This window comes from Vombatus ursinus, unplaced genomic scaffold (assembly GCF_900497805.2).
Source record: "Vombatus ursinus unplaced genomic scaffold, bare-nosed wombat genome assembly UNPS02014798.1, whole genome shotgun sequence".
Classification (NCBI taxonomy): domain Eukaryota; kingdom Metazoa; phylum Chordata; class Mammalia; order Diprotodontia; family Vombatidae; genus Vombatus; species Vombatus ursinus.
Genome location: NW_020954576.1, coordinates 62,053,411 through 62,066,253, shown reverse-complemented (window position 1 = coordinate 62,066,253; position 12,843 = coordinate 62,053,411). Strand labels below are relative to the sequence as shown.

General features: G+C 36.4%; 1 protein-coding gene across 1 annotated transcript in view; it reads left to right on the top strand.

The window, feature by feature from the left end:
* LOC114049455 (pecanex-like protein 2) overlaps positions 1 to 12,843 on the top strand; it is a 369,169-nt gene that overhangs the window by 144,759 nt on the left and 211,567 nt on the right. The window contains exon 16 of the mRNA XM_027870706.1: positions 12,167 to 12,276. Coding sequence (XP_027726507.1) covers positions 12,167 to 12,276 — 110 coding nt within the window. The remainder of the gene's footprint in view (positions 1 to 12,166; positions 12,277 to 12,843) is intronic.

Here is a 12,843-nt window from a genome sequence, read left to right as displayed (position 1 = left end):
GGTAATAGTAAATGGGGTTAGCTAAGAGTAAGCAAAGGAGACATATAGATTTGTTGTTCTTCTTCAGTAGCTCATTCATGTCCAAACAGGGTTTTCTTGGTAGAGATACTGAAATGATTTATCATTTCCTTCTACAATTTATTTTACAGATGAGGAAACTGAGGCAAACAGGGTTAAAGAGACTCTTCCTGATCCCATCTGGGGTTTTCTTAGTAAAGATGCCATAGTGATTTGCCATTTCCTTCTCCAGCTCATTTTACAGATGAGGAACTGAGACAAACAAGGTTAAGTGACTTACCCAGGTTCACACAGCTATTAAGTGTCTGAGGCCAGATTTGAACTCACATAGATGAGTCTTCTTGACTCCAGGTCTGGCACTATATCTGCTGCTCCCCCTAGCTGCCCCCGACATACAGATTGTTGTAAAAACAAATTGCAATAGTTAGATAAAGTAAAATTTAGATTAGTACTTTAGTAGTGAGGACAGAGAACAAGGTATAAACCCTTGAGATGTTATGGAGAAAGTGTTGGTAAGGTTTTGTAATTGACTTAATTGGAGAAGGTGGTTAGAGGACAGTAAGAGGGTACGTGAAGTAGTAGAATGGAAAATGACTGAATCTGAGTGGTTAGTAGCAAGATGGCTACATCTCTAAAAGGCTTGGGGAAGACAGAAAGATGTTAATGCACTACCCAGAAGTGATGTTTCCTTCATTTGGTCTCATAGAGCACCTGTTGCCATACACATCACCTATTAACTTGTACCATGTTGTTTGCATACATGTTTCTTTAAGGGAACATTCAGTCTAAGACCATGAGGAAACTCTCTGTTCTTAAAATGAGAAGACATCTCTGTATTCTCTCCCTAAGATTGCAAAAAACACAATCACAAACACAAATCTATAATATACAATTATTCATGACCCATACCCATCTACTAAGTGAGTTTTGATATTGTGTGGAATTAAGGATTAAAACAAAAAAGGGGGTGGGGAAAAGATTAGGAAAATCCTCCTCTGGGAAAAGAAAAAAAGATAGCTGAGAGAGAGGTGTAGGAAGAACACTGGGTTTTGGAGTCAGAAAGATCTAGATTAGAATTATTAGCTGTGTTATCATATGCAAGTCACAACACTTCTGAGCCTCAGTTTCCTCATTTGTAGTGTGGAGAAAATAATAGTACTTATATCACTCAAGTATTTACTTAGTTTTGAGGATCAAATGATGGAGCACATGTAAAAAACGATGTAGATGTCAGTTATCCCTGTTGTTGTCATAGAATAGTATCTCTTGAATGCCCACACATGTATAGGGTCAAATGCTAAGTCTATCTAAACATATATGAAGTGCCTTCTATGTAACAGTCATTGTGCTAAGCACTGGGGATACAAAGAAAAGTAAAAACCATCCTCACTCACAATCTAATGGGGGGAATAACATGTAAATAAATTATATACAAACAAGCTACACAAAGGTTAAATTGGGAATAATCAATAGAGAGAAGGAACTAGAATAAAGAGGGATTGAGAAAGCTTCCTGAAGAAGATGGCATTTTAGCTGAGACTTGACAGAAGCCAGTATGGTTGACATGAAATTTGTGTGAACTATGGAGTCAACAAAGTTGTAGAGTTACACCAGATTCCTATATGACTGAATCCTTGTGGGAAATGTTCTTCATATGGTCTTTTTAGCTTACAAACAAATTTATTCCTGGGGTAGGTCTTCCAAGTTGTAGTAAATGTGAAGATATGAAACTCAAAAATGTACTTTTAGTTATCTGGAGAAAGGATATCCTTTTTCTTTCCTTTTCTTTCATTTTTAAAGAAGCCATTTAAAACTGGTGTGAGATACAGAGTAAAATGAAAATTTGGCCTCCTGGTTTTATTAAATAATTAAAATTTGAATTTGTTTGGACAGTAAATTTCAACAAATACATATGTATAATTTCTCAGGAAACAATATGGAAAACTACACTCCCTTCAAAGATAAGGTTCTTTTCTCAAAGTGTTTTTAAACAAAACTGTACTATCTATACATTAAACCAACATAATTTACAGATGCATATGAAACTTACTGTAAAATTCTAGGACTATAAGAGTTTTATTTCTACTACATAAAAACATTTCAACGCCTATGGGAGTTTTCTGGAGCCAACACTCATCAATTCATATCATTCCCAATTCAGAGGCTCTCGAGACCCATTGCAGAGCAATTAGGGATGTTAATTTTGAACAGAACTGTCAAATATTATAGACTTCATTATTAGTGGATGATAAATTGTTTAAAACCACATCTCCCTCTCAAATATTTTCTTATATGTGAGTTTTTTATACTTATATTTAAAAAACAACTATCATTATAGCTCTTAAATTTAAATGTGTATGTATATAATTTTATTTCTTTATTTGGGAGTCAGAGAAGACACATAAATATATATGTAAATGTGTATACATACACACATACACACATATATCTATGCACACATATATTGTTCAGTCATTTCAATCATGTCTGACTCTTCATGATACCATTTGAGGTTTTCCTGGCAAAGATACTGGATTCGTTTGCCATTCCCTTTTCCAGTTCATTTGACAGATGAGGAAACTGAGGCAAACAGGGTTAAGTGACTTTCCCACGGTCACACATTTAGTAAGGTTGGAAATGAACTCAGATCTTCCTGACTCCAGAAAGTTCTAGCCACTCTATCTCCTAGATGCCCAATATTCACACATATGTATGTGTATTTATACATAGGAAAATATATATCTATTTAGATATGCATATATGTATATATAATGTATGTATATTTCATGCTATAATGTATTTAGCAAGGTGGAGATAGAAGGGAGGCAATCTGTGCAAATACTTGGTTAAATTATTAAGGTAGGAAAAGTTTATCATTAGTCATAAATGCACAGAAAAAAAATCTATCAGAAAGAATTCCTCTAGTGATGTCAGCTGGGGTTGTTTGAGTCAGCATGTCCATTTTGCTTCTCTTTGTACAGTCTTGAACTTTGAAACAAAACATTTTCTGAGTTAAGGCCTTTTATGCTATAGACTGTATGCTTTTTATAATTTTCTTCAAGAACCCAGTTTCAGGTCAGTCATGGTCTCAGTCCTCAAATGCAATACTTCCTCTCCCCCAAATGAAAAAAAAAACAAAACAAAACAAAACAAAAAAAAAACACAAGAAACCCAAATATCCCCAAATGCATTTTTGTGTGTGTACCAGCTCTCCGACTTAACAAATGTACTCTCTGGGGCTTGTTATCAATCCTTTTAGAAATGTCTGCTTCCTGTCTATTTGTCTATTTGTCAACTTTGGTATGAGCATGACCTCATTCCCAGAGCATGAGCTTGAAACAAGCATTAAACTGCAGATTGTAACTGGGATACATAAGGGCACAAAACTGATTTTTTAATTATTAAGGGTTGAGTTCCATAGAACAGAAAAGTATAACTATCGAGGAGGAATGAATAAAAAAGGCATTTATTTAAGTACTTACTACATTCCAAGAACTATGTCATTTGCTGGGGGGATATAGCAAACAAGACAATCTCTACCTTCAAGGAGCTGACATTCTAATAGCAGAAGATAACATGTACAGGTCTCAACACCATGTGTAGTATTTATTATATAGGCTTTCTTGAAATGGAAGCTTATTGCTATGTATTTTGAATCTTCTCTTACATTCTGCTGTGCACATGACATGTTCTTTTTTCTTTTCTTATTTTTGTATTTAGGTTTGTAATGTTTCTTTTTTTAATTGTGTATTTAAGTTTTGATATTTAAGTCTAAAAGAAAAAAAGATTAAAAAAAGAAAAAAGATAACACGTAAAGGGGAGTGGTGGACTATGAGGAGTGTTTTCATCAGGGAAGTCAAAGGGATGATGAATACAGTTACAGGACAATAAATTACCAACTCTTTTCCAGAAATAGTACTATTGATTTGATTGATGTTGTCAGAGCTAAAGTTAGAAAGCAAGAGGCCAAGTTAGAGCAGGGAGGGGTAGGGAGGAAAGTGTTGTGACATGGTATGAAATTGACCTGGGCATGGTTGGCTTGGGTCAGGGTGAAATACAGTGAAATCAGAGATCCAGGAAAAAGAATATTTATGATTTGGCTTTCATACACACACACACACACACACACACACACATACACATAAACATATACACATATATACATACATATATACACATATACATTTGTGTGTATATACACACACATATACATTTGTGTGTATATACACACATATATACATACACATGCATACACATATACATATATACACACATATATATGTTTTTAAGTATTAAGTAGTTGTACTAAGATAATGGGACAACTGGGTGGTGCAGTGGATAAAGTACTGGGTTTGGAATCAGGAAGACTCATCTTCCTGAATTCAAATACAGCCTCAGACAGTTACTAGCTGTTTGATCCTGGGCAAGTCACTTCACCCTATTTGCCTCAGTTTCCTCATCTGCAAAATGAGTTGGAGTAGGAAATGGCAAACCACTCCAGTACTTTTGCCAAGAAAACCCCAAATGGGATCACAGAGAGTCAGACACAACTGAAAAATGACTAAACAACAACCAAGATAATAGCAGTTTTAGTTTCAGTTTTAAGATTTTCAGAACTATCAAGTAGTGACATATTTATGTCCAGTGTAGTTAGTTACAGGGCAAGAAGGGACTACTAAGGGCCTCTGCTCCCAGCCAAGTTACATTTAAGCTACCCAAGGCTGACATGTGCCCTATTTGTAAAGACGTTTAGTAAAAGAAATTCTGCTTTCCTGGCTCATCCACTTCATTATTTAACTACTAGCAGTTTCAGGATGTTAAGAAAGTCCTCCATGTATCTAATTAAAATTTCACATGCTGAAGCTTAAATCCATTTCTTCTTCTGTGACCAGTGGAGCTAGAGAATAGCTAACATTATTTGCTGTGTTACCCTGGACAAGTCTCTTAACTATTCAAAAGTCAGGTTAGAAGATTCTGACCAACCTATATTGGTAGTGAGTTTGTATACCACAGAAGGTCTAGAAAAGGGAAAAAAAGTGTTCTTTTATTTTTATGATAATGATAGCAATGGTGATTAAAACACAAAAGCAAGTCTTCAAAACATGATTATATAACAATGTTGCTGAATTTAAAAGGCCTAAAGAAATTGAGGTGGAAAATGGAAAGGAAGAGGGACATGAGAGACATTTTATAAAAAGATCAGAGGAAGAAAAATGCATGCCTCAACTATTTTAACCCAACATATAATGGCCATTAGGAGAAGCATGACTTTTGGCAAGTTTGCAAGTATGTGTCAATTTTTCGTCAGTATACAGGTTGAAAAAGAAATTCTGCTTTTATTCAGTCCTCATAGACTTTACCCATTTCTCATTCATATCTTTTTTCATGATGACATCCAACTGCTCATTCATAAAGAATAAGTCTATACTACTTTGAAGTCCAGTACATTTTGTTTTTTACAATGATGAAACTATTGATATTTCATACTAGTTCTTTCAGTGTAACTATTACCTAGCTATCGGCTATCTTTCTGTTTCCTTGCTCCTTAAGGGTTCTTTTGATTCAAGAACTCCCTAAATGAGATGAGATGCCTTGCCAGAAAACATTTGCTGCATCCATGAAACAGAATGCTCCTTCCATTTCTTCCCGTCCTCTTTGTCATCCTGTTCCTCTGTGAATAGAAGAAGGTCTGAAGTCACACATCAGCAGACCACACTTTACTGCAGGGGTTCTTAACTCCTTTTTTGTGTCATGAACCCCTTTTTTGGTGAAATTTATGGGTCTGTTCTCAGAATACTGTTTTTAAATGCATAAAATAAGTAGGGTTACAAAGGAAACCAATTAAATATTAAAAATCAAGTCAAAAAAGTTTTTAAATGCATAAAATAAATAGGGTTACAAAGGAAACCAATTAAATATTAAAAATCAAGTCAAAAAATTTTTAAACAGACCTCAGGTCAAGAATCTTGGCATAAAGCCATACTGTAACTCTAAGAGTTTGTAATTCATCGTGCTGTGATGAAATTCCTTCAAAAGAGACTGACCAGGATCCTTCTAGAATCAGAGAACGGTGTGAGAAGGCCATTAGTGCTCCCAGGGAGGTATAGTGCTTTGAGTTCTAGCTTCGCCAATTACTATCTATGTGGCTTTGTTGCTGGCACGCCTCTAACCCCGGTTCCCTTTTAGTTCGGGTTCCGTGTTGGGAAGAAGTGGGGCACTCGTGAGTCATGGAACAAAGGAGGAGGTTTACTTTGCCCTAACACAGCAAAGATATAAAATGAAGATACAGTGTCACTTAGATTTTTCTGGACATAGCCCTTCTCTTCGTCAACTAGGAATGCATTTGATCAGTCAAACATCAGGGTATGGTGACTTCTGTAGTCTCAGGCACTTACTGAGACAGAGAGGCCCTGGGTACACATAGTTGGGACCTGTTATGCCCCCAGACCAGGAAGTTGCATGGAGATGCTGGAACTAATCAGGATGAATTAGAGGGAAAAATCAGGGTAGTTGTGGAAATCAAGGAAAACACTGGTTCTGTTATACACCTCATGCACATCATTCTACCTGGGTGAGCCTCAGTTTCCTCATCTTTAAAAGCAGAGGATTAGACTACAGGACCTTTAAATTATCTTCTAGTTGTAATATCCCTTTGCTTCCACTTAAAGATAGAAGAGTCTAAAGTCTCACCACTTCATGAATGGAGTAGGAATTCATGATGATTTCTAAGTAGTCTCATCATTCCAGAATCATTTGACTTGAAAATTTGCCTCTTACATTATGTAGATCGAGTCAAGGGATTGGATCCCCAGGGCAAATTTCCAGTTAAGAACCTAGTACCATCTGGGTGGCCTGCCACTTTGCTTTCTGTCAGAGCTCAGGGGGAAAAAAAAAACCCTTCTATTCCTAAGGGAATGATCCATATGGAGATAAGAGTCCAGGCTGAAAAGCATGCAAAGCAAGACCTAAAATGTGGTGTCCAGACCTGCTACACAACACTTACACTTCTCAGGGAAAGAAATATGCCATTCTGGCATTTACTTTGCCTCCATTGTATTGAAAAATGTATTCATTACTTCTCTCTTGCTCCTGTGGACACACTATCTTTCGTCTATAATAATTTAACCTTAAGCTATTGATTACGCATAAAAGAAATCACATGTGTGAAGAAGTGAGTACAATGATTTAGTCGAGTGTGATACAGGACATACACCAGAAGGAATTTGAGGACTAATAATAAATGATAATTGCCATCTAATGAGAAGTATAAGCTTAAATTGTGTATAGTTTGGCATAGTAATAAAATATTCCAAAAGGATGTATTATGCGCTCTTTGTCATTGTTGTTCAATTGCTTTGTTATGTCTGACTCTCTGTGATCCCATTTGAGGTTTTCCTGGCAAAGATACTGAAGTGGTTTGCCATTTTCTTGGATCATTTTGCAGATGAGGAACTGAGGCAAACAGGGTTAAGTGACTTGTCCAGGGTCACACAGCTAGCAAGTGACTGAGACTGGATTTGAACTCAGGAAGATGAGTCTTTCTGATTCCAAGCCCAGTGCTCTATCCACAACGTAACCTAGCTGCCCCATTTATGTACCTATTCTACAGAAGAGCTGTTGTACCAATGTTTAGTTAATGAACTCTTTTATATAATTACTGACATCCTATGATAATTCATGAAAGGCAGCATGGAATATTAGAGAGTGGAGAGTCAAAACTAGGCTCTTTCTTCTTGATTCTAGACTTGGCACTCTATCCACTGTGCCACTTACCTGCCCTGCCCATCTAAATACATTTTAAAAAGCATGTATTTTACTAGTTTTATGTACAGATCATCTGATATGTATATCTTTGCTATTACAATGAAAACTGTGTCCAAATTTATTAGAGAGATATCCTGATATCATAGAAAGTGCTGGCCTGGGAGTGATAAGGTCTTTTATTTAGAGCTTGAAACTACCTTGAAGGTCATCTCAACCTTAAAGGCCAACTTATAGATAAGAAAATTGAGCATCAGATGGTGTTAAGAAACTCACCAAAAGTAGTAAGAAACAGAGCCTGAATTCAAACCTTGTTCCTCTGACATTAAATGCAATAATGATTCCACTACATTAAGAGACCTACTTTTAGATCTTTAGCTCCAGTATTCACTAACTGAGGTAATCACGGTCAAGTCTTTCATCATCTTTCTTCATCTGGAAAATGGGCATAACTGTCATTCTTGTACTGCTATCTATATCATAAGAGTGGTGTGGAAAAAGCACTTTGTAAACCACAACATGACATAAATATTAACTTACATAAGACATTTCTCAACTTAATTCTTCCATGCCTCATATTTTCAAGAGATTTTGAATTCTTTAACCAAAGTGGAAAATATTTACTTTTTAAATTCTTTGCTGTGATTTGTCTTAAGAAACTTTGAATTCTCATCATTTCACTTGTTTTGCCTAACAAGATGAAGATGAAATCATATTTAATCAAATTGACATTTGAATGGCTGTCTTTAATTGTTTAATTTGGGGTCCCATGTGACTGACTTTGCATTGATCACTAGATGAAGAATCTCTGTTTATGGATCAATATTCAAGTAAATGAAATGTTTTTGAAGGGAATAATTTGAGGCCATGTGAAAGAACCAAACAATCCAATATTCTCAAATTATAATGTCAACTAAAGAGTAGATGTTGAATGTCTAAAGGGCACACATGCATACACTGCATCTGGGGCACATTTTAAAGAAAAGGCAAGCATTGCCTTTGAGAGTTTCTGATTTCGAAAGTGGCACAGAACAAAACTATATAAAGAAAGCACTTTTTAACAAAGCAAGATATAGTAGAATGAATGTGAAATCTTACACAGTTAAGGGGGGGGAAATGTCTTAAAGGTTTTTCTCAAGTAGTGTTTTTTTTTTCTTTTCATTTTGTAAGAGCAAAGTACGAAAGTAAGGAAAGGGGGATATAATTTACCTGACAGAGAAGGGAACCAGAAAAGGATGTCAGAGAAGCAAAAATCATTAAGATATAAAAGAAGCAAATTTTCATATTCAAGAATTTATTTAGCATCATCACATGTATAGCTCTGTACTAGGCTTTGTTTGGGGTAGAGATATGAAAGAAATATTTGACAAGTACTTGCCCTCAGGGAGCTTTCAATCTAGTTGACAAATGAAGAACTGAAGGAAGAATACATGAGACACAAAGAAAAGGAAATGAAGTGACAGCATAAGGATAGAAAAGATTGACACATCATATTTCAAAATAACATATATGTTTTTGGATTGTATTATCTGAGGGTGAGAAGAGCCCACTTAAGCCATATTATTTTTTAATCTCACAGTGTTACTCCTATTTTAATCATGTTGTACTATCCAATCTTCATTTGCTTTCAATACCAATATTTCATTCTCTCCCTAATTTTCTTGGCTAAGATTCTCTTTTACATAGATCCAAGTGTAGGAGGAAGGAAAAGGATAAGCCTGGAATTTAGAGACTTGATCTGGTAATCTATCATCTTGTCAAAAGATAGCATTCTGTGATGAATATATTTGGGTTGAGGAATGCAGTTTCTGTTTCTCTAGGAGCATATAACTTCCCTTTCCGAAAATGAGGCCTGCCATTTTTGTCTCCTTCATGCACAGTCATAGAGATGGAAGAGGCCTCAGAGGTCGTCCAGACCCACTGCCTGTTGTTATTGTTCAGTTGTTTCAGACATCTCTGACTCTTTGTGACCCAATTTGGGTTTTTCATGATAAAGATACTGACATGCCCTTCCTTCTCCAGCTCATTTTACAATTGATGAAACTGAGGCAACAGGGTTAAGTGACTTGCCCAGGGTCACATAGCTAGTAAGTGTCTGAGGCCAGATTTGAATTCAGGAAGTTGAGTCTTCCTGACTTCAGGCCTAGTGCTCTAATCCACAGACCCAACTCATTCCTGAACAGGAATTCTGTCTACAGCGTAACTGACCAGTGGTCCTCCAAGCTTTGCTTCAAGATATCTAATACGAGAAAGTTTTCCCTTAAATCAAGCTGAAATTATTTCTACCTTTGGGTCCTAGTTCTGCATCCTAAGGCCAAACAGAACAAAACTAATTCCTCCCTCACATGACAGACCTGCAAACATTGGAAGACATATAGTTTCTCCCCTAATGTTCTCTTCTCCAAGCTAACTCTCCCTATTCCTTTAACAATTCCTTACATGGCATAATCTTGAAGGTCTTATTGTACGGATACCCATCCTCTGACACCCATGCTCCAATTTTGCAATGTCCTTCCTAAAATATGCCACCCAGACCTGAACACAGGACTCCAGATTTAGTCTGAATAAGGCAAAATTCAGTGGAACTATCCCTTCCCCAGTCTTAAATGTATTACTTACTTTGGCAGCTTAAGTTTGTGTTAGTTTGGGGGGCTCCTAAGTTATACTATTGACTTATTTTGAGTTTTCAGACTGCTAACCCTCTGCACAGCAGAACTTTCTCATGAAAGTATTATCTAGTCATGCTTCCCACATTCTTCATTTGTGCATTTATCGAACCCAACTGTAGGACTTTATACCCATCCCCATTCAATCTCATTTTATGAGATCATAGGCTTATAGAGTTAGAAGTAAAAAGGCAATTAGGAGGCCATTGAACCTAAATCCTTATTTTACAGAGGAGAAAAATGAGGCACTGAGAGGTCAAGTGACTTGCCTTGAATCACATGACTACTAAATGTCCAAAGCAGGATTTGAACCTTGATGTTTCTTTTTCTAAGTCTAGTTCTTTATCTACCATACCATGTTTCCTTTAATTTTAGCCTCTTGAAATCTCTTTGAATTTTGGCTCTGCCTTGATAAGTATTAACTATTCCCTCTAATTTTATATCATCTGAAAATTTGATAGGCATGCCCTCTATCCATCCTTCTGTGTCATTAATATACATATCAAATGGCATACAGCCAATGACAAGTCTCTGGGAGAGCGTGCTATAGAATTCCCTCCATTGACACATTAATGGGTACTCTTTGGGTCTGGTCATTCAAACAATGCCAGATCCATTTAACTGTACTATCTTCAAGGCCACAATTTTGAGCATTTAGAAAGGAAAACATTATAGGGCCTCATCAAGCACAGACCATGCCAGGCTAATCTTATTCTTTATTTTTCTTAGACTGGTGAAATAATAGACATATTATTCCTGGATTTCAGAAAGGGTATTTAGCAAAGTGTCTCATAATGTCTTAGAGGATAAGATAAAGAGATGTGACCTAGATTCAGGTGGATTCAAAGCTATTTGAATATTAGACTCAGGGAGGTAGTGATAAGTGTATCATTATCATCTTGGGGAGTGATCACTAGCGGATTCCCCTAGGAATCTGTCCTTGGATTTGTGCTTTTCAGCATTTTTATTGATGATTTGGATGAAGGCATAGATTCAATGCTTATCACATATGTAGATGACACAGAACTAGGAGGGACAGGTAACCTGTTGAATTACAAAATAAAAATACAAAGAGATCTCAGCAGGTTAGAACAAAGCTCAAATATAGAAAAATTAAATTCAATAGAAAAAATACAAAGTCTTATCATTGAGTTCAGAAAATTAACTGCACAAGTGAAAAATGGAGGGAATTTAAATTTGGCAGGTGATGGTTTGTGTGAAAAAGGACTGGGAGTTTATATAATTAAAAAATAGAAACAACAGGGTGACATGGGAACCAAAAAAGCTAATGAGATCTAAGACTTCAGTGAGCACTTATTAAGAGCATTTTTGCTAGGCACTGTCCTAGGTGCTAGGCATGCAAAGACAACAGTGAAGGTCTCCACCCTCAAGAAGATAAAATATCAAGAATAAGGGAGGTAATAATCTTGTTGTACCATGCCATGATAAGTCCACATTTGAAGCATCACATGCAATCTGCATACCACATTTCAGGGAAGGACATCAGTAAACTGGATGTCACCCATAGTATAGAAAGCAGAATGATAAGTAGACAATAGAGGCTTTAGTGGCAAGGGAACTACTGAAAGATCAAAAGAATTGAGCTAAGGTCATTTAGTGAATGAATGAATCAATGACTTTTTAGGAAGTGGCCTTTGGTCCCAATGAATCTCTATCTACTTCATCCCTTACATATAATTTTTTAATGTTCTTTCCTTTAGGAACCTTGGAGTACACAACACATTCCAGCCCTGTTCTCTGCCTTCTGTGGTCTTTTGGTTGCAGTTTCCTATCACCTTAGCAGACAAAGCAGCGATCCATCTGTTTTAATGTAAGTACCATGACTGATTCTTCACCTTGTGCTTGCTATTCCTTTATTTTTCCACAGACTCACATGTTAGACAAGATTTCTGCAGGTTCTTAGTTTCGTTGAAGTGTGGAGACTGTTCTCAACATTCACTGCGATCTGATCCATCTTCCCATGAAATTAACAACTTACTTGGGGGGAGGAACCATCAAACACTGTGAACTACCTGAAATTAATGGTCAAGATCCAACTTTGCCTCAGATTTTATTTCGTTAAAGTAAATAACACAGCGGAGTAGACAGATGCACTTCTGCAGGGCTGGGATGATATGTGGTTTGCGATGCCAGTTTGCCTTCCCTTCAGTGAAGCAAGCAAGGAGTCCACAATCTCTTCACTTAAGTTGAGTTTTTCCCTGGAGAGCAAACCTGTACACAGAAATATTAGAAGAATCTAATTCTGGATATGGAAGTTGAGACTTTAACCTATTTAGAAAAAAAAACTAATTTTTAACATGGTAGAGAATATGCTCAAGATGGAAGGAAGCATTTCTGCTCATTATTCTCCAAAGGATACATGATTCTCCTGGAATCA